At 51.0% G+C, this 21,985-nt stretch overlaps 1 protein-coding gene across 1 annotated transcript in view; it reads left to right on the top strand.

Annotated features, from left to right (window-relative positions):
• The window catches only part of NOS2 (nitric oxide synthase 2), a 41,398-nt gene that overhangs the window by 13,551 nt on the left and 5,862 nt on the right, over nt 1-21,985 (top strand). The window contains exons 5-20 of the mRNA XM_020902078.2: nt 1,518-1,680; nt 2,643-2,734; nt 3,681-3,822; nt 3,914-4,053; nt 5,827-6,001; nt 6,095-6,196; nt 11,645-11,839; nt 12,882-12,964; nt 13,719-13,863; nt 14,709-14,813; nt 15,978-16,027; nt 16,381-16,555; nt 17,337-17,469; nt 18,589-18,667; nt 19,683-19,864; nt 21,458-21,621. Coding sequence (XP_020757737.2) covers nt 1,518-1,680; nt 2,643-2,734; nt 3,681-3,822; nt 3,914-4,053; nt 5,827-6,001; nt 6,095-6,196; nt 11,645-11,839; nt 12,882-12,964; nt 13,719-13,863; nt 14,709-14,813; nt 15,978-16,027; nt 16,381-16,555; nt 17,337-17,469; nt 18,589-18,667; nt 19,683-19,864; nt 21,458-21,621 — 2,125 coding nt within the window. The remainder of the gene's footprint in view (nt 1-1,517; nt 1,681-2,642; nt 2,735-3,680; nt 3,823-3,913; nt 4,054-5,826; nt 6,002-6,094; nt 6,197-11,644; nt 11,840-12,881; nt 12,965-13,718; nt 13,864-14,708; nt 14,814-15,977; nt 16,028-16,380; nt 16,556-17,336; nt 17,470-18,588; nt 18,668-19,682; nt 19,865-21,457; nt 21,622-21,985) is intronic.

Here is a 21,985-nt window from a genome sequence, read left to right as displayed (position 1 = left end):
GCCACTCCCTTTTTTTCAGAACTATTAGGCATCATAACATTTTAGTGCCTCAGAAATGTGACTATTTGAAAACAACAGTATAATGTAAAACTCCAAAAGAATTGAGTAAAAATGTAATCTTTTCTTTAAAAGTCACATATTAACACTACTAAGTATGTTGGCAGCATCATTGTTGTGGTAGTCGCTACTATCTTCATGCTTGGATGCAGAATGAAAAATATTGCTAGAAGCTTTGCAGGTTGTCGGGGGAGGGCTGCCATTGGTGGGGCAGCCTCAATCTCACCCAGCAGTTCCTTATGCGAGGAATGTCCTCGAAGATAAATATCGCCAAGTGTTTTGTCTTTGAGTTTTTTTCTTTAATCAAGGAAGAGTTGTCGAGACACTCTTCATCCACTGAAAGGCCATTTTGTCCTGAGTTGTCCACTCTCCTTAATCAAGAATTCATTCCTTAAATAGTTTTGTTTGTTGCACTTTCAGACGTCTTTGGTGCTGATTGGAAATCTCAAGGTTGCTCTGTGTGCGTGTGTTTCAAAACCTTCCTGGCTGTGGGATGTTTTTACAAGCCTGGGAGGGCAGGGCAGGAGCCAGTTTGGCAGTCTCACATGGGAGAGCTGGCCGAGTGACACCAGGTTTGAGAAAGCTTGCTGTGGAGACCCTGCGATGTTGGACTACTCTGTGGAGGACACCTCCCTGAACCGCCCTGGGGCCCTGAAGGCTGAGTCCTGAGAGCCAGTCCCTGTCTGGACCTGACCAGGAAAGTGTGGGCAGGCCCTCCACATCTCTGGGCTTGCGAACCACCCCCAGGGTGGAATATAGAAGGTTAAGAGCCTGGGCTTGGCATTGGGGCAACCCAAGTCTGAATCTTGGGCTTGCTTTTTATCACACTTCTGTTTCCAGGCCAGTACTTAACCTTCCAGATACACTGACTACAAGGACACAAAAACGCCTCCATCACAGACTCAGTGGGACCCTGACTATGCGTGGCGTTGCCCAGGACCTGGCTTATTAGTGACTGTGCAGAGGAGCGCTGGGGGAGGACCTGACTCATCTCTTAACCAAGAGAAGGTGGATGGGTGCTCCCCTGGTCAAGAGGCAGGATGTTGCTGCAGCCTGATGGATGCTGGTCTGGGTCTTGCAAGACCATTGAAAAGCATTGCACTCCTCGCTGAGACGTGTGTGGCTAGAGAAGAGGCGCCTTGAAACAAGAAGGGTGCCGGTGGGATCAGGACCAGCTATGTAACTTGCAAGACCCAGTGTGAAAATAAAACGATGGCTTCCTGTTCATGAATGATTGAGAATTCAAGACAGTCAGAGCAGAGCATTAAGCCCTGTGGGGGGCCCTGCCGAGCTCGGTGCCCTGGACGCATGCCCATGAAGCTGCCCTGGAAGGGACGGTCTCCATAAGCGACATCTTGCCCTCCTGGTGTCCTCGTTCAGTTCCTGCTTCTGTGGATTCAATCAGTCTCCATTTAAAGCCATCTCATTGTTGATCTTCCTGATGTCTTCCTGTCCCGCAGGGCAAAAATAGAGGAACATCTGGCCAGGGTGGAAGCGGTAACAAAGGAGATAGAAACAACAGGAACCTACCAGCTGACGGGAGATGAGCTCATCTTCGCCACCAAGCAGGCCTGGCGCAATGCCCCCCGCTGCATCGGGAGGATCCAGTGGTCGAACCTGCAGGTTGATGCCTTTAGACGGAGGAGGGAGGAGCGGGAGAGGAAGCTGGGGGGTGGGCAGGCGGGCCCTGAGCTGTGTGCAGGGTCCTCACCTTCTCTCTCTCCGTCCCTGCACTTGAGATGGGGGCTCACAGACACCCACCCCCACCCCCCAGAGTCTAGACTCCAATTTCTGCACCAGGATTTCTAGCCCATCTTTCTCCCTTGTGTTAAATCTGAGAGACTAAATGCCAGCATGAAACCAATGACCTTGCTATTATTGCTGTGGACCCGGTTGTTTACCTTGATTGAATTCTTGCTTTTAGAAGACATTTTCTTTATCCTAGCCTCCTAGGTCATCTTTACATTTATTGCTGGGTAACTGTGGGCTTCCCAGGTGGCTCAGTGGTAAAGAATCTGCCTGCCAATGCAGGAGACGCAGGTTCGATCCCTGGGTCGGGAAGATCCCTGGAAGAGGAAATGGCAACCCACTCTAGTATTCTTGCCTGGGAAATCCCATGGACAGAGGAGCCTGGTGGGCTACAGTCCATGGGGTCACAAAAGAGTCAGGCACGACTTAGTGACTAAACAACAACAATAGTGAAAGTACTTGGACAGATAAATACATGAGACATGCCAATGGAATGGGCTGTGGCTATAATGAAATGTGCTGGAGGCCATGTGTGAAATGTGTAGAGCAACTATGCTGTGGGAATCCTGGTTCATGGTGCTTGAGAATCTGGTTTTCTTGAGTTAGGTTTAGATAGGGTCTTCCAAGTGGGGGGTGTGGGGGGGCGCCTGGGCTCCCCTAGGAAAGCAGAAGAAGGAAGAAGGGGCGGGGGGCGGGTGCATGTCTCTGCAGGATGTTCAGGTGGTGGGGATTTGGGCCACTTTTTCAGTCCCTCATGAGTTAGCTTCTGATCAGCCCTGCTGAGGCCTCTGTCCTCCTGGTCCTTGACGGGCATGGTCTGGGTGGGCTGTGCGCAGGTCTTCGACGCCCGGAGCTGTTCCACGGCCCAGGAAATGTTCGAACACCTCTGCAGACACGTGCGTTATGCCACCAACAATGGCAACATCAGGTGCGTGTGCCTTTCCCGAGGCTACGGCTGGGGCCCCGCACAGCCCCCTGAGGCTTAGCCAAGAGATGCAGGCAGGTTTAAGCTCCTGGAGAGGCCAGAGAGAAAGAAAGTAGGAAGACTTCGGCTTCTTCAGGGAGTCTTCACAGTGAGCTCGTCTCCGTGAGCTTAGTGCATGTCAGTGGCCCATTTCCTTGGTTTCTATTTGACTTGGAGCCACTTAGAGGAGACAGGGGGCATCTTTAAGAGGGTAACTTCACACTTCAAGGTTAGGGTCCCCACTTTGTAGAGGGGATGAGAAGTTGGTTTTGCAGCCGATGGGTCCAGTGTGGTGTGGGGTGTGGGGGTGGGGGACTCGCTGCTCATCCGTACCCACCCCCGCCTTACCGTCCCCCCCTCCCCCACCCCCGCCCAAACAAGGAGGTCAAGGCCAACTCATTCGGTCATTCATTCATTTCTCTATTTGGCAAACACTCAGTGTCTGCCTGATGGGGACCCAACCCAGGACTAGGCTTGGGGGTGGGAAGTGAGTAGGACCCTAAGACGAGGCTCCAGCCCGCTATGAACCTACACCTTGCACTAGACAAGCACCCAGCTAACTCAATGCCTAAAAGAGAGATACGGTCCATCTGCAGAAAGGGCTGGGACAGCCTGAAGGGTGGGAAGGGCTCCCTGGAGGGGTGGTGGTGGTCCCTGCGCTGATCTGGAAGGAAGGGCAGGAGCTGGAGGGACAAGGAAGGAGAAGATATGTCAGGAAGTGGACAGGCTACACAGAGGCTGGCGAGAGCTTGTTATGTCTCAGGGCTGCAGGGGTTTGGTTCAGTTAGCTTGGGTGTAGAGCGCTGGGGAGTGGGAAGATGGGAGGGGAGGGGGACCTGTTAGGGGGGTGGTGGCTGGAAGCCCCCACCGAAGCCGGGTGGCAAACAGTACCATCCTCGTCTTGGGAAAGGTCGGCCATCACCGTGTTCCCCCAGCGGAGCGATGGGAAGCACGACTTCCGGGTCTGGAACGCCCAGCTCATCCGCTATGCCGGCTACCAGATGCCGGATGGCAGCATCAGAGGGGACCCCGCCAACGTGGAGTTCACACAGGTATCGGACCCAGCTTTGGCGGGTGAGAGCAGAGCCCAGAGCGGCCCGGGGACCTGGATCTCCAGGCTCACTGGGCGTGTCTTGCCCCCAGCTGTGCATCGACCTCGGCTGGAAGCCCAAGTACAGCCGCTTCGACGTGTTGCCTCTAGTTCTGCAGGCTGACGGCCGCGACCCAGAGCTCTTCGAAATCCCCCCTGACCTTGTACTCGAGGTGCCCATGGAACATCCCAGGTAAGCAGGCTGTGGGTGCTGGCAGTGTGCGTTCACACGCATGCCCCCTCCTTTCTGAAGAGAGATCCAGTCCTCAGGACCCTCCCTGCTCCTCCCCCAAAGCCCAGCCAGCAGCAGCTTGATGCCCAGAAGGGCTGGCTTTCCAAGTCCACCACTTCACCCTGTTCAGCAGCTTTGTCGGGCCTCAGACCTATGAGAAGATGCTGCTGGGGACAGGAAAGCAGTGGCTTAGGGAGAGCAATGGGCCCTGGGAGCTTGGCAAGTGGTGACCTCGGGAGGGGAAGCCTTGAAAGGCCCTGAGATTCTCACACTGGATAGCTCAGGCCTCTTTGACCTTCCTGCCAACTCTCTTAGCCATTCATCTCCTGACTGTGGTGACAGGATAGGGTGCCAGTACTTCAAGAGCTCATCAGGTTCAGCCCCTGCTCCAGGGCTGAATTACAAAAATACCTCATAATTACAAAATTACAAAAGTACCTCCATACATTGACACTCGCTATGTAGCAGGCCTTAGGCTGGGCTATTATTTTTATTCTCTGAATATACTGAACTTAGTCCTACCTCAGGGCCTTTGCACTTACTGTTCTCTCTGCCTGACAGGCCCTTTCTTCAGAATTTTGCAGAGTTCATTTCTTGTTAACTAGGTATTTCCATTACCCATTCTGAGAAGCCTCTTCTGAACACCTAGTCTAGAGTAGGAACCCTTACCCTTCACCTAACATATCACTTTGTGCTTCTTTTTTTTTTTTTTAAATATTGATTTATTTGCATGCGTTGGGTCTAAGTTGTGGTGTACAGACTCTGTGTGTGCGTGCTAAGTCGCTTCAGTCATGTCTGGCTCTTTGTGACCCTATGGATGGGAGCCTGACAGTCCATGGGATTCTCCAGGCAGGAATACTGGAGTGGGTTGCCATTTCCTCCTTCAGGGGTCTTCCCAACCCAAGGACCAAACCCACATCTCTTATGTCTTGTGCATTGGCAGACAGGTTCTTTACCATTAGTGTCACTTGGGAAGCATAGCGAACTCTCTCTGGTTGTGGCCCTTGGGCTCAGCAGCTCCTTAGCACATGGGACCATAGTTATCTTAGTTCCCCGACCAGGGATCCAACCCGAGTCCCCTACATTGCAAGACAGATTCTTAACCAGTGGACCACAGGCAAGTCCCATCACCTTGTCTTTATCTTCTTATTTATTTATTTGTTTACCTATTTATAGTCTGTAAGTTCTTTAAAAATTAGGGATCTTGTCTTTCTTGTTCAGCAATATATCCCCAACTCCTAGCAAGATGCCTGGCTCATAGTAGGTACTCAGTTATAAATATTTCTGGAGTGAATGAATATACAAGTAAAGGGTACTGTTATCTTCACAGTAACCCCATGATTTATCTCTACTTTGCTGGTGGGGATGCTGAGGCTCAGACAGGCTGAATAATATCTGAAGGTCACACAGCTGGTAATCAGTCAGCCAGAACTTGAACCTAGGCTTTCTGACACTGGGATCCTTAATTGCTGTGTTCTGTTGAGTCCTCAGCATTTAGCCCAGAGCCTGCCACTTACTTGATGCTTAATATGATTGCTTGAAAAATCTCATGAATGAATGCATAATTAGCCAATGACACATGTTATGTCCAATTCACCCCTCCAGGTGGGATGAACTTAGAGATCAGCACTTGAAAAGGCGTTTTCTTGGTTGACTTTTTCTGAGGCTTTTATTAGGGGGTGAGCGTGGGCCACAGTGAAGGCGCCATTGCCACCAGCTCTGCCTCCCTGCCAGGTACGAATGGTTCCGGGAGCTGGAGCTCAAGTGGTACGCCCTGCCAGCCGTGGCCAACATGCTGCTCGAGGTGGGCGGCCTTGAGTTCCCAGGATGCCCCTTCAACGGGTGGTACATGGGCACGGAGATTGGAGTCCGGGACTTCTGTGACGTCCAGCGATACAACATCCTGGAGGTAATGAGGGCCATCCAGCTGGGCCGGCTGGAGGTGCGGGCCTGCGGGTGGAGCCCCAGGGACTGACTCACCCCCATTTCTCTGCCTCTACAGGAAGTGGGCAGAAGGATGGGCCTGGAAACGCACAAGCTGGCCTCACTCTGGAAGGACCGGGCTGTCGTTGAGATCAACGTTGCTGTGCTCCACAGTTTCCAGGCATGTCCACTCTCTGTGGGCCTGAAGGCACTCTGGTTAGAAGGTTATCTGGTCCAGCCGCTCATGTCATTCTTGATTTTCCCTTTACAGCTTTGCTCATTTATTTGTGCACCTAACATTGTTGAATACCCAGTTTATGTCAGGTGCTGGGGGATACAGAGACAAGCCCTCTCAGGTCTTCTAGTGTAAATTTGAATGCTTCTAGCAACAGGCAACTCCTTACCTCTCAAGACTGATCAATCCTGGTGTTTGAGCACTGAATCCTGTCCTTTCCCAGTTTTCAAGGACTTTTATTCCTGAAAATCCTCCCCCTCTCATAGCAGCTGTCTCCTTATCCATTGGATCATTTCCACTGATGACCAATAAGCTGTAATGATTCCCATCTCAAAGAGATAAATGACTAACTAGCCAAATACTCCCCCTAACCAGCTACTACCTTGTTTTTCTACTTCCATTTACAGCAAAACCATTGATGTGCTAAGTTGCTTCAGTTGTGTCCGACTCTTTGTGACCCATGGATTGTAGCCCGCCAGGCTCCTCTGTCCATGGGATTTCCCAGGCAAGAATACTGGAGTGGGTTGCCATGCACTCCTCCAGGGGATCTTCCCAACCCAGGGATGGAACCCCAGGTCTCCCGCATTGCAGATGGATTCTTTACCATCGGATCCGCCAGGGAAGCCCCCAAACCATTGAAAGACCTCATAATACATTCTCACCTCCCACCTCCTCCAGTCAGGCTTTTATCCTCCACAGCTGTGCCAGTCACACTGGAATTCTGACTTTTATTCAGACTCACCAAGATGGTCCCCACCCTAGGGCCTTTGCACTTGCTTTTCCCTCTGCCTAAAACTCTTTACCACAGTCATCCTATGACCAGCTCCTTCCCTTCAGCCAGGTCTCAGTTATCACCTCTTCAGAGCAGCCCTTTCTGACACCATAAAAATGGCATGCTCACCCCACCTTCATCCTGTCTCTTATTCCTTCAACCCTTTCTTTTCCTTTATAATCGTTATTAGACCCTGACATAGTCCATCTTTCTCTTTCTGTTTTTATTTATGTATTTGTCTTTGGCTGCGCTGGGTCTTCATTGGTGTGTACAGGCTTCCCCTAGTTGCTGCGAGCGGAGGCTGCTCTCTAGCTGTGGTGCATGAGTTTCTCATCGCAGTGGCTTTTCTTGTGGACCGTGGGCTCTAGAGCATGTGGGCTTCAGTAGTTGCAGCACATGGGCTCGATAGTTGTGGTGTGCGGGTTTAGGTGCCCCGTCACGTGAGGGATCTTCCTGGATCAAGGATCGAACCCATGTCTCCTGCATTGGTTACTTCGCTCTGTATAATGGGCTCCAGATTCATCCATCTCATTAGAACTGATTCAAATGAATTCTTTTTAATGGCTAAGTAGTATTCCATGGTGTATATGTACCACAGCTTCCTCATCCATTCGTCTGCTGATGGGCATCTGGGTTGCTTCCATGTCCTGGCTATTATAAACAGTGCTGCGATGAACATTGGGGTGCATGTGGCTCTTTCAGATCTGGTTTCCTTGGGGTGTATGCCCAGAAGTGGGATTGCTGGGTCATATGGCAGTTCTATTTCCAGCTTTTTAAGAAATCTCCACACTGTTTTCCATAGTGGCTGTACTAATTTGCATTCCCACCAACAGTGTAAGAGGGTTCCCTTTTCTCCACACCCTCTCCAGCATTTATTGCTTGTAGACTTTTGGATAGCAGCCATCCTGACTGGCGTGTAATGGTACCTCATTGTGGTTTTGATTTGCACTTCTCTGATAATGAGTGATGTTGAGCATCTTTTCATGTGTTTGTTAGCCATCTGTATGTCTTCCTTGGAGAAATGTCTGTTGAGTTCTTTGGCCCATTTTTTGATTGGGTCATTTATTTTTCTGGAGTTGAGCTGGAGGAGTTGCTTGTATATTTTTGAGATTAATCCTTTGTCTGTTGCTTCATTTGCAATTATTTTCTCCCAATCTGAGGGCTGTCTTTTCACCTTGCTTATAGTTTCCTTTGTTGTGCAAAAGCTTTTAAGTTTCATTAGGTCCCATTTGTTTATTTTTGCTTTTATTTCTGAAATTCTGGGATGTGGGTCATAGAGGATCCTGCTGTGATTTATGTCGGAGAGTGTTTTGCCTATGTTCTCCTCTAGGAGTCTTATAGTTTCTGGTCTTACATTTAGATCTTTAATCCATTTTGAGTTTATTTTTGTGTATGGTGTTAGAAAGTGTTCTAGTTTCATTCTTTTACAGGTGGTTGACCAGTTTTCCCAGCACCACTTGTTGAAGAGGTTATCTTTTTTCCATTGTATATCCTTGCCTCCTTTGTCGAAGATAAGGTGACCATAGGTTCGTGGACTTATAGGTGGATTCTTAACCACTGGACCACCAGGGAAGTCCATCTTCTTCTTTCTTTGTTTGCCCCATTAGAATGTAGGCTCCATGGGGCAGGGGCCTTGTCTCTCTAACCCTAACCCTGGAGCCTAGAAGAGTGTATGGCACGTGGAGATGCTAAAAATATATTCCCTCGATGAAAGACCCAGAGCCCACGTCCACACGAGCAGTGGTTACTCTTGCTTCCCTATCTGGGGGGCAGCGTCAGCCACACCCAGCAGGCTGGTTTCTGTGTGGGACTGAGCCTTCTGGCCCATCTGCTGCTCTCTCTCATATAAACACTCCCCTTGTGAGAAGGAGCCATGGGACGTGTGAAGCTATTATTGCTTTAGAAGCTGGGATCATCTCCACAAAGCTGGCAGATGTCCTGGAAACCCGGCCACTGGGCTGAGAGTCATTCATTCATTCAGTGAAGTTTTATTATACGTTTTTCATGTGTCAGGCAATAGGCCAGGTCAAGAATATGAGCAGTGAACAAAACAGACAGAAACCCTGACCTTGTGGAAAGCAGTGGGAGCTGACTTTAAACACCCAGTAAATACATATGATCACGAGCTGTTCCCTAGGGCTGGTCACCCTATAGACAGGTCAAGCTCGTGCCTGACTGTGGTGAGTAGGGGGCATGGGGAAGCTCTGAGACAAGACAGGAAGAGCCCCCTGTGGCTGGCCCAGCTTGGGAAGGCCCCAAGGCTGTGGACCACACATCCTGACCCGGGATCAGCTCTGACATTGGCAGGATGTGGATATGTCCCAGAAAATCTGCTGACCCTCAGCAGTCTCCTGACCACTGCTGACCACGTCCCTCCACTGCTTGAGAGTCTCCAGGCAGGACTTCCCCATGACCCTCCTTCGGGGTCAACTTCAAAAGACTTGGGCTCATTTCCTCATCTGTGAAACAGAGATAATAATGGTACCTCCCTCAGTAGGTTACAGTAAGAATGAAATGAAAACCAATGCAAAATGTTTAGCTGCACTTCCTGACCCACAGTGAACACTCAGAAAACATTCGTGTTGTTTTTTTTTTCTGTTTTATTTATGTATTTGGCTACACCTGGTCTTAGTTGCCACACACGGGATCTCCAGTCTTCATCGCAGCATGTAGGGTCCTCTTCATTGCAGCTTGAGGAAGCTTTTAGTTACAGCATGTAGACTCTATTAGATATTAATAGTTCCTCGACCAGGGATCGAACCTAGTCCCCTCTGCCTCCCACATTGAGAGCTCAGAGTCTTAGCCACTGGACTACCATGGAAGTCCAGCATCAGTTTTGTTGTTATTATTATTTATTACTGTTACAACCATCTCACCACCAGCACCATCAGCTCCTGAGCCTAAAACTGGTCTGGCACCCAGGAGCTGCTGTGTGAAAAGTGAAGTGTTAGTCGCTCAGTCGTGTCTGACTCTTTACCACCCTGTGGACTGTATGTAGTCCACCAGGCTCCTCTGTCCATGGAATTTTCCAGGCAAGAACACTGGAGTGGGTTGCCATGCCCTTCTCCAGGGGATCTCCCCGACTCAGGGATCAAACCTGGGTCTTCTGCACTGCAGGCAGATCCTTTACTGCCTGAACCCCCAGGGAAGCCCCCAGTTGCTGGGTATGTAAAAGTTTACAAGGCGTGGCTGGTCCTACTAGTCCCTCCACCAGCGGGCTCCTCTCCTGCCTCCTGACCTGGTCTCAAGCAATGCCCGTCCGCTGCCTAACTGGTACCCGTCTCTCAAAACTCACCTCCTCGTAGAAGCTTGTCTCTAAAGAACTCACCTCCTCTTAGAAACTGTCTCTAAAGTCCCCCATCACTCCTCCAGGCCCCTGTCAGCTCTCCATCAGCACCTGCTCTGACCTCCGTCGTAGCTTCTGTCGGACTTCGTGAAACGGCTGAGGTCCTTCTGCCTCCCCCAGTTAGAACATAATCTAAGGCAGAAACGGGGCTGCGTCTTTCTCCTCTATATGCAGTGCCTGGTAGACAGAAATAATAATAGCAGCTAACGTTTACCGAGCAAGTTTTATGCTTTACTTGTTAACTATTTTAAGATTTTTAAAAATTATTTTTGGCTGTGGCGGGTCTTCGTTGTTGTGCACAAGCTTTCATCTGGTTGCAGCGAGCAGAGGCTGCTGTCTGCTTGCAGTGCGCGGGCTTCTCATTACGGCAGCGTCTCTTGTTCCGGAGCACAGGCTCTAGGGCACACGGGCTCAGTAGCTGCAGTGCATGGGCTTAGCTGCCCCACGGCAGGTGGGATCTTACTTCCCAGACCAAGGACTGAACCCGTGTTCCCTCTGGCAGGCAGATTCTTAGCGATTGGACCCCCGGACACATCCCTTATTTATTGCATCCTTTCAACAACATGATGATGTACCAACCATCACCATCCGCATTTTACAGATGAGGAAACTGAGGTTAAGGAACTAATAGCTCAGGGTCACAGAGCTAATGAGAGCCCAAGGTTTGAACTACTCCATGAAACAAATGTCTCTTGACTGCATGACTTGCTCCGGATGATGTGGCTGCTCTTGCTGGATCATTCCAGGAAGGCTCAGGCCCCTTGGATTCTAATTTTAAGACATGGGGCATGGTGGTCATTTGTCTTCCATATGCTGTAGTTCCCCCAGGGCTTCAGCCCTCTTCAGAGATGTCTAGTTCCTTCTTGGCTGAGACAGCCACTCCTTTGGGAGGTGATTCCTGGAACTCTCTGCCAACAAGTGACCAAAAAAGGCACTGTGGTTTGATTCAACAGCATCCAGAGAGCCATTTGCTGGGTGTTTGGGGAGAGTGTGAGCATGGCCTAAGAATCTGGACACCGCCCCCAGAGGGCCAAGGGCGGCAGCCTGTGGTCTGAGGGCTTACCATGGCTATTGTGTCTGCTTGGGCACCTCAGAGGCTCTGGCTGTACCTTGCATTTGGGTATTTATTTTCATCAGTGAGAATGGGTCCAGGGGATTGAGCTCCCTTTTTATAGATTGCCAGGCCCTCCCACGGTCCATCCGGGAGCCCTGCAGCTCACCGGCCACTCTCCTCACTCCTCTCATCAACTCACCTTCTTGCCACCTTCCTATTTAGAAGCAGAATGTGACCATCATGGACCACCACTCCGCTGCAGAGTCCTTCATGAAGTACATGCAGAATGAGTACCGCTCCCGAGGGGGCTGCCCATCCGACTGGATTTGGCTGGTCCCCCCGATTTCCGGAAGCATCACTCCCGTGTTCCACCAGGAGATGTTAAATTACGTCCTGTCCCCTTTCTACTACTACCAGGTAAAAGGGGGGCTTCCTCTACTCTCTTGGGAACTCAGGGGTGGAGAGAGCGTGTGTGCATCTGCACATGCATGTGTGTGTATGTGTGTGTTTGTGTGTGCTTATGTGTGCTCACTAGTGCAGGACATACAGGGAAGAGTCAGGGACACAGAGGCATATATTTAATGCTTTCTGGGCTTCACTCAAGGATGCTTTTGTCCATTTCCACAGAGGTGAGACTGAGGAAACACCTTTCGTTGTACCTTTAGTAGCCCAAAGCTCTGAGAGAGCTGAAGCTCATGAGGGTGACCCCCATTGTGCCTGCCCGCCCAGGGGGGCTGCAGACAGTCACAGAGCACCGTGGTGAGGAGCCTGGCTCCCAGCCACATACATCTGGGGTGATTCTCCCACTCCCTAGCTGTGTGATCTTGGGTGGGTCATTGCACCCGTCTAAGCCCTGATTTTCTTATCTCTGAAAAGATGGATGTCAGCTCCATGATGGCAGAGGTGGTCAGGAATCCCGTGAGCTGGGGTCCGAACAGCTCAGCCCAGTGCCCTACCCAGACTACACTCAGGAACTGCCACCCAGTGAAACAGGATCTTTTTTTTTTTTTTTTGGTCCAAAAAGACCTTGGTTAGATTTAGGGAGGAGCTTCCTTGTTCTAAAGGTAAGAAGGAGGGTGACTGACTGCCTGGGACACTGTGGGCCTGTTGTCACAGCACCTCCTACTCTCAATGGCATTCCAGGTCAGACTATACATTATATACAGTCTATATAGGCTTCCAATGATAAGACATCAAAAGGAAAGAGACGTGAGGCCCCTCCTTCCAGGGGGACAGCTGAATGAAAATCAGCTGATCTGTGCCAGACAGGAGCTTCAAGTCTGAGGGAGACAGACAGATGCAGCCCTTCCCTGTGTGGTTTTCAGTGAGGGGGTGGGGACAGGGTCTGCTTGCCTCCCCACCCCGCCAACTTACGAGGGGCATGAAGGGCCCTCTGTCTCTCCAAGCCGGAGCCAAGCCAGGGTCTGTCTTGCCTACATAACTGTCCTCTTTTCTGAAGGTGGAGGCCTGGAAAACCCACGTCTGGCAGGACGAGAGGCGGAGGCCCCAGAGAAGAGAGATTCGATTCAAAGTCTTGGTCAAGTGAGTAGGAGCGGTCAATGTTAACATCTGAATGGCAGCCCTTCCTTCTAGGCCTTGAAGGACAGGGAACAAAGAGAAAGGATTCGGAGGGCCTTCTCTGGCAGTCCAGTGGTTAGGACTCAGCGCTTCCACTGCGGGGTGCGCGGGTTTGATCCCTGCTGGGGGCGCTAAGATCCCACGTGCCTCATGGCCAAAACACTAAAGCATAAAACAGAAGCACCATTGTAACGAATCCAATAAAGACTTTAAAAATCTTTTTTAAAAAGCATATTAAAACTATTTTAAAAAAGAGAGAGAAAGGGTTTTGTTCCCAGATATATGTGTTTGCTAAGTCACTTCAGTAGACTGACTCTTTGCGACCCTATGGACTATAGCCTGCTAGGCTCCTCTGTCCATGGAATTCTCCAGGCAGGAATACTGAAGTGGATTGTCATGCCCTCCTCCAGGGGATCTTTCTGATCCAGGGATCAAACTTGTGTCTCATTATGTCTCCTGCATTGGCAGATGGATTCTTTACCACAGGCGCCACCAGACCCCAATTCCAATGGGTCGCCTGCCACCTCTGCCCCAGAGTTCTCTCCTCTCTATTTTCCCAAAGGACCTGAGTGGTGGGTTGAGCAGGGGAGGGGAATGAGACAAAGTCCATAGCTGGTAAGAAGCCTGGATTCTTTTTCCTCAACCTGCCCCGCTGTAAGCGCAGGGCCCCCGTCTTCCTTTTTGGAAGGCTGACTTGGCACCTACTCTGTCCCCACAGAGCCGTGTTCTTCGCCTCGGTGCTGATGCATAAGGCCATGGCATCCCGGGTCAGAGCCACGATCCTCTTTGCAACGGAGACAGGGAGATCAGAAACGCTGGCCCACGACCTCGGGGCTTTGTTCAGCTGTGCCTTCAACCCCAAGGTAGCCACCTCAGCCTGCGTTTGGGGAAGTCTGGGACGAGTTACAGTGATTGCTCTGCTCCTAGATATCTCTGAGCCTCGGGACATACTTTGCAACTCTGTGATAGAAGGAGAGATATGTGTCCCGGGATTCCCACCTTACCCAGTAGATAAGCTTTTCATAGTGTTCCAGGAAACACAATTTGAGAAACATGTTCCTAATGATGCCAAGTCTCCGAGCTGTTTCAGAGGAATTTTATTCACATTTGCGGAGCACCTCCTATACGGGGTGCGGGGCTAAAGGCGAAGGACACAGAGAATGGATAAGATGCAGAGAAATAAAACGAAACCCCTAAGGGTGATTCATTCTTTCTAGCAGTGTTGGATTTGAGCCTCCATCACTGAAGTCACTGAAGGCATCCCGGGTCAGGCTGGCCTGGGTAGAAACCTGAAGCCCTGACATATTTCACCTGAGATTAGCTTCAGGCAAAGCATTTGTGTTCCCAAGATGCCAAAGGAGTTGAGCAATTTTGTAACCCGCTCATGCTGTTTTGTGAAAAATATGTCCGCATTCTTGGAATCCGAAATAGCAGTGGAAGTGGTGAGATGTGATGTGGGACATGGAGTGTTTTGGAGGCAGAGCCCCCAGGGCTGGCTGATGTGCTAGCCGTGGGAGAATCAAAGAACCCAGGACGCTGTGTGCAAACAGGTTCGGTTGGCAGGGACTTGTTAAGTACTTACCTCCTCCGTGCCAGGCACCAGGGGACGGAGCTGATGTTGGGGACCCAAGCGCTGGATGCCTGGGGAGGGCGTGGAGGGAGTCAGCCTGGGGAGCGAGGGCTGACGTCCACCCTGGGTGCCCTGCAGGTTCTCTGCATGGATCAGTACCGGCTGAGCTGCCTGGAGGAGGAGCAGCTGCTTCTGGTGGTGAGCAGCACTTTTGGCAACGGAGACTCCCCAGGCAATGGAGAGGTGGGTGGCCCAGGGCCCAGGGCCCAGGGGTCTGGGGGCTGGTAAGGGCCCTAGAGGACCGAGGGAAGGACCTGGGGACTCAGCATGTCCTAAGGAGGGCATTTGGGAATGAGAGCTCCGATCACTCTGGGTTGCCCTAATGTTAGCCATCAGCCTTCCTTCCTCCTTTGTAATTACCAGTGTATACTCGAGCTGCCAGGCCTGTGACGTGCTTCATATATTTCAGTAAATTGACCTGCCTTTTTAAATTCAAAAATTCATTTTTAGAGGAAAATTTATATCAGTCTCACAAATGGAAAGCCAGCAAAGAGTGGTCCCACATACATCCAATGAAAGTCAAACAGTTATTGAATTTTAGCCAGATACTGTTGCCTAACCATGGCTTACTTTGTTCTCAAAAAGAGTAATAAGTATTGGAGAAGTGTTAAGTCTCCATTGGCAGTGATCTGAGATTTTTCCCTAGAGTTCAGGACAAGAAAAGAAAATATTTGAAACAGGAGTAACTATTTAAAAATTATAGGAAAAAAAATATTTTCCTACCATGTGATTTGACACTATTTTCCATCTCAAGTTATCTTGGAAAAAAACCAAAAGAAAGTGAAAATGTTAGTTGTTCAGTCGTGTCTGAGTGTTTGCGATCCCAATGGACTATAGCCTGCCAGGCTCCTTGTCCATGGGATTCTCCAGGCAAGAATACTGGAGTGGGTCACCATTCCCCTCCTGGCCCAGGGGTCAAACCCAGGTCTCCCGCATTGCAGGCAGATTCTTTACCACTGTGCCACCTGGGAAGTTATCTTGAGTTTCTGGGAAATCAAGGTTATTTTGGAGAATATGGGACCAACTGTCAATCTGAGAAGAAGAAAGGCTCAGGCCCCATCAGGAGATCCTCTGGAGATACCCTGCTCTTAGACAGCGCCGCCCCCCCCCCCCCCCACCAGAGCTGGGCTCTCCTGGGTCCCCCATGAAAGGTCAGGCCCCCGTGAGGTGCTGAGGCTGAAACTGTCCCCGAGTCGCAGTCAGGTGATCCACACATACCAACTTCCTCGTGAGGATCTTGGACTTTTCCTGCCACATCTGGCCAGTCTTCAAATGAGCCACTGGATGACTAGGAGATGCAGGGCTCTCATTAATCGTGTCCTGAGACATCTGTGATTCTCTTTCTAGAAACTGAAGAAGTCCCTCTTCATGCTGAAAGAACTCACCAACAAGTTCCGGTAATGCCCTTCCCCGCTCCCAGAGTCTGGGTTCCATCTGAGCATGGAGCTGGGGATGTACGAGAGGGGGATTTCTCTGGGATGTCCAGGCTCAAAGAGAGCCTGTCTTCAAGGGTGCATTGGTTAAAGCACGAAAACCAAGTTCCTCTCTTGGGTCTGCAGGCCAAGGTGGGGTTGGTCTTGGGAGTTGATGACAAGGTTCGGCAGTCAGGGAAGACAGGAAGGGGACGTGTGCCCTGGTGATCCTTGCCCAGCTGGCATGAACGTGTCCAGGGGCTGGCCTATGGCTTGTTGGCCTTGGGGCAGGTGGCAGGTTGGCTCACCCAGGCTCCATACGTGTCCTCCTCCGGCAGGTACGCTGTGTTTGGCCTTGGCTCCAGCATGTACCCTCAGTTCTGTGCCTTTGCTCATGACATCGACCAGAAGTTGTCCCAGCTGGGGGCTTCTCAGCTTGCCCCAACCGGGGAAGGGGACGAACTCAGCGGGCAGGAGGAGGCCTTCCGCAGCTGGGCCGTGCAAACCTTCAAGGTCAGTTCACAGCTGGGAGCTGCCCCATCATGTGGGCAGGGAGGCTGTGGTGTGCGTGTGCCCCTCACACCTGTGCCAGGGATCCTGGGGGCCACCACCCCTATTGGGCCCTGTAGGCATGATCCTAGTGTGGGCAGGTTGGAGGACTCAGGTCGCTACTGCACCCCAACAGCCCCCAGAAGAGCTCTACTGAGACATGTGTCCCCTAGGTGGGAGAAGGTAGATAAGATGCTTCCCTGCCCTCGGGGAGCTATGGTTTAAGATCTTTCCCCCCTCTGATTATCCAGGTCACCTCCTGACATCTTTGTCTCATTTCAGTGTCCCAGCTACAGAGAACTTGAGACAGGGCTATCTCAGTAGGTTTTTAGGGCCTGCAGCTTGACCCCACTGACTGGGAAAACTCACTGAAGCAAAGTCTTTCACCCCGCAGTGGGGCTTATGAGCACCAGCTTGAGAGGGGCCGGTATGATTCCCAAGCCCAGGTCTCCTCCACATGATTCCACATCAGGAAAATGGGAGCAATCAAACCTGTCTCATGGTGTGGGCATGCAGATAAAAGGAGATGCTCTCGTTATTATTAATATTCATAATAGCAGCAACAGCTACTCCGTGCTAGGACCAGCCACTTTATACAGTCTTCATAATAGCCCTACCAGATAAGTGTCCTTAGTAATTAAAGCACTTAACTCAGTTGTAAGGAACACGGTAGCCCCAGGGGTGGTGATGCTGCCGCTGATGACAGGAATGGTTGTTAACACCAGTCTGTTCCATCTTCATCCAGGCAGCCTGTGAGACATTCGATGTCAGTGGCAAGCACCACATTGAGATCCCCAAGCTCTACACTTCCAATGTGACCTGGGACCCACACCACTACAGGCTCAGGCAGGACTCAGAGCCTCTGGATCTCAACAGAGGTACGGCTTCCCTGCACCACGTGGAGCTTGTTTGCCCTTCCTGCCGCGGTGGGCGTGTCTGAGTCCTGAGCCTGTGGTCAAGGAGAACACTGTGTGTGTTTGTTGTTGTGTATACATGCATGTGTGTGTTAGTTGCTCAGTCATGTCTGATTCTTTGCAACCCCCTGGACTATAGCCAGCCAGGCCCTTCTGTCCATGGGCTGCTCCAGGCAAGAATACTGGAGTGGATTACCATGCCCTCTTCCGGGGGATCTTCCTGACCCAGGTCTCTTGTGTCTCCTGCATTGGTGGGTGGATTCTTTACCACTGTGCCACCTGGGAAGCCCAAGACCACTAGGACCCTCTGAATGGAGGCAGCTAGTCTAGGGCTACCAAGCATCTCTCTCTCACTGGGTCCAGGAGTCTGTAGGGATATAAGACCCAGGGCTTGTCTGGTCTCTGACGAGGGGAATTCAGAAGGAAACCTTGGGAGGGTGGTGGAAAGAGAAGGGTGCTCCCACAGTGCAAGACACTGTGCTGGGCTCTTTGTCCACCTGCTCTAAGTGATCTCTGACACTCAGGCCAAGTGGGAAGCCCAGACAGAGAAACTGAGGTTCAGGGAGGTGTGACAAGTTGCTGGCACGAGGCCAAGTTGGGATTTGGGCCCTGGCCTTCCAACTCCAGTGGCATCAGGGTATTAATAAGGGCATTTTGCAGAGGCAATTCTAGGCTGTCTAGGAACTCTGGATGGCCCCTATCGATGCTGGATCCCACGATGCCTCTTGTCTTGTACCATAACTGCAGTGGTCCTGCAGGTTTCTGCATGTTGAGGATATCCTCAGCTTCAACTATGCTCTCCTGTGGATCCCAAGCCATGGGATGCTCTAGAAATCCCCATACCGGGGGCATCAAAATTGCATTCCCCAGCACCTAGCAGCAGCACAAGCACCTTCTGTCAGACCAAGGGTCTTTATTTGTGATTGGGGAACATAGTGGGAAAAAAGTCAGGGAAGGAAAACCCCAGCACCGTCACCGTGAGACACGCAGGGGAATGTCGGGTGTAATGGACTCAGCACGTGGAGGCTGCCCCGCCAACACTCACGACCCACGTCGCCACTTCACCGTCTCTCTGTTCCACAGCCCTGAGCAGTATGCACGCCAAGCATGTGTTCACCATGAGGCTCAAATCGCATCAGAATCTGCAGAGTCCGAAGTCCAGGTAGAGCAGAAGACAGGACTTCTGGGGTGAAATTCCACAGATTTTACCTATTTATTTACTTTTGGCTGCGCTAGCTTTCTCTAGTTGCGGTCTGCGGGGGCTACTGTCTAGTTTTGGAGCACAGGTGGAGCAGAGGCTCTAGGGTGCATGGGCTTTGATAGCTGCAGCGCACAGGCTTAGATGCTTTGAAGCATATAGGATCTTCCTGGACCAGGGATAGAATCCATGCCCTCTGCATTGGCAGGGGAATTCTTTACCACTGGACCACCAGGAGGTCCCCACAGATTTTATTTTAATCAAGGGAAGACCAGAGTAAGTCAGCCTTTGAAAGAAGAAAACAAACATATCCGCTGGCCTTAGCTACGGTGCTGTTGGTAGGACCAGCTAAACTTCTCACCCCTGTGGCCTCCAGCACCTTCACATCAGGTCTCCATTAACCACGGGCCAGTTTTCCAGCTTGGGAATCAGGAAGCTGCTTCACTTCCTGTCCTTTGTGATTTAACTATTTCACCAAAAAAAGGAAGGCAAGAGAAACTCAAACCCTTTGGCTCTTCCTTAGGAACTTTCAGAAGTTTTGACAGGGCAGGATGTTTCCCGCTGGGCAGCCAGTGTTGTGGATTCTCTGTAATTTATCTGTGCTGTCCTTACATTCATTAGCAAAATTGGGCTGTGTTCTAATAAGAACCAGATTTGTGCTGACACTAGGAAAGGTTTGTCTCAATGCCCACGTATCTCCCAATGACAAGCTTTCTTTAGGCAGAGTCTGTGGCCAAGCTCTTGTGGAGGGTGGCACGGGAGGGATACTGCCCACCCTCTCCCCATGGAGAAGCCACAGTCCCTATCAGCCCCCAGCCCTCTTGAGCACCCCAGCCCTGGGATGCCGGCAACCTGTGTTCATGGAACCTGGCAGGAACATGAAAGGAGGGCATGTTTCCTGGGGAAGCTGGCCCACCCATCGGGGAGCATGGGAGGAAATCCTGGTGGCATCATCAGAGGCTTCTTTTTCCTTCTTCAGCCGCACCACCCTCCTGGTGGAACTCTCCTGTGAGGGCAGTCAAGCTCCAAGCTACCTGCCGGGGGAGCACCTCGGAGTTTTCCCATGCAACCAGCCGGCCCTGGTCCAAGGCATCCTTGAGCGAGTGGTGGATGGCCCTGCCCCGCACCAGCCTGTGTGCCTGGAGACCCTCTGTGAGAATGGTGAGCTTTCTGCAGGGGAGCTTGGCTGAGGCGACCTCGGTATCCTCCCACCTTCCCCCCTCCAGCCCCACTGATGGGTTGGGCTGCAAACACTCATCTAGTCTTGTCTTTCTGGCTGAGTAGGGGGCTCCTGAAGCCTGCCCCAAAGCAACCTTGTAAATAGTTCTGGACTATTTATTCTGGGCTATATATTCTGGACTATAATAGTTCCAGCAAGAAGGGATTCTTCCTTGGAACTGTCTGCCCAACACCAGAGGCTGGGCTGTCTTTCCCCTTCATTCATTTCCTTAACTGGCCACTTTGGTTGATTGATTCATTTTTCCATCGAAATTTTAACCACTCGTATCTATGTACCAGGGGCTTCCCAGGTGGCTCAGCAGTAAAGAATCTGCCTGCAGTGTAGGAGATGCAGGTTCAATCCCTGGGTCAGAAAGATCCCCTGGAGAAGGAAGTGGCAATCCACTCCAGTATTCTTGCCTGGGAAATCCCACGGAACAGAGGAACCTGGTGGGCTACAGTTGCAAGAGTCAGACACAACTTAGCGATTAAACTATCACCACAGCCATCTGTATGGAAAGAAAGAAAGAAAGTGAAATCACTGTTGTGTCCAACTCTTTGCAACCCTGTGGACTGTAGCCTATCAGGCTCCTTCGTCCATTGGATTCTCCAGGCAAGAAGACTGGAGGGGGTTGCCATTCCCTTCTCCAGGGGATCTTCCCGACCCAGGGATCGAACCCAGGTCTCCCGCATTGCAGGCAGATGCCTTACCCTCTGAGCTACCAGGGAAGCCCAATACCATCTGTATACCAGGCTACAAAACATCTACATCCTGGGCTATGTGTGCTAAATCATTTCAGTCGTGTCTGACTCTTTGTGACCCTGTGGACTGTAGCCCACCAGGCTCCTTTGTCCATGGGATTTTCCAGGCAAGAATACTGGAGTGGGTTGCCATATCCTCCTCCAGAGGATTTTCCCGACCCAGGGATTGAGCCCATGTCTCCTGCATTGCAGGCAGATTCTTTATCATTTGAGCCACCGGGGAAGCTCCTACCTGTGCTAAAATGAATGAGACTTCATGGCTGCCCTTAGAAAAACTATTACTTAGTACAGGAGGCAGATATGCAAGAATAGTCATAATAATTAATATAATAATAACAGTAGCAGCCACCACAGGATAGAAAAAGACTTTTCTCTAAATGAACAGCTCACCTAACTCTAGGGTGTACATCAGTCTTTGGTGAATTTAGTCACTGTGAGTCTGTAGTTCACCTGTGTGTGTACTGATGAAGTTCAAGTCTGTGCCAGAGAGGGACTGGACTCTGGTGCATGGTTAGTTTTGCAGGATTGTGTCCACTTGGGTGCCCTTTGGGGGGCTATTGATCAGCCTTTCCTAACAGTCCTGTCTCTAAGCACCATCCTCCTGTACTCGAGTTTGGCATGTGAGCCCTTTTACTGTTCCTGGAACCAGAATTTCAGTGTCTTCTCTCCCCCGCAGCTGGAGGGTGGAGGGTGTCTGTCCCAGCTGCCTAATCACTCTTTGGGAAACCTAAATGGGGCCTCTTTCCTATCCTGTCTCCTTTCTTCCCTCTTCAGGCAGCTACTGGGTCAAGGACAAGCGACTGCCACCTTGCTCACTCAGCCAGGCTCTCACCTATTTCCTGGACATCACCACACCACCAACCCAGCTGCTGCTCCGAAAGCTGGCCCAGCTGGCCACGGAAGAGGCTGAGAAGCAGAGGCTGGAGACGCTATGCCAGGTGAAGGTCGGGGCTGGTGGGCGAGGCTGGGGCAGGGTCCCAGAGTCGGGGGAGCCTGAGCCTAGAGCTGGTTTTTAAGCTTCAAGAGGATCCACCCCAACTTCCCAAAGTGTGACTTGTCAAAGGCTGGTGGGAATTCAGACATCCTCTTCCATCCCATTTCTAGGACATAGTTGCATTAAGTGAACTGAGTTTTTTGAATGTCTGCAGGATGCAACCTAAGTGCCCTTCCTCAGAAATTAGGTAGAAAAGGAGAACCATTCTCTTTTGTATTCCCCACACCTGGAAGAAGCCTGGAACTCAGGAAGTGTTGGAGGATAGATGGTGTGGATGAATGGACATAGTAACAGATGTGTAGCAGTTG

Source organism: Odocoileus virginianus, chromosome 17, assembly GCF_023699985.2.
Source record: "Odocoileus virginianus isolate 20LAN1187 ecotype Illinois chromosome 17, Ovbor_1.2, whole genome shotgun sequence".
NCBI classification, from domain to species: domain Eukaryota; kingdom Metazoa; phylum Chordata; class Mammalia; order Artiodactyla; family Cervidae; genus Odocoileus; species Odocoileus virginianus.
This window is presented reverse-complemented; position numbering and strand designations above follow the sequence as displayed.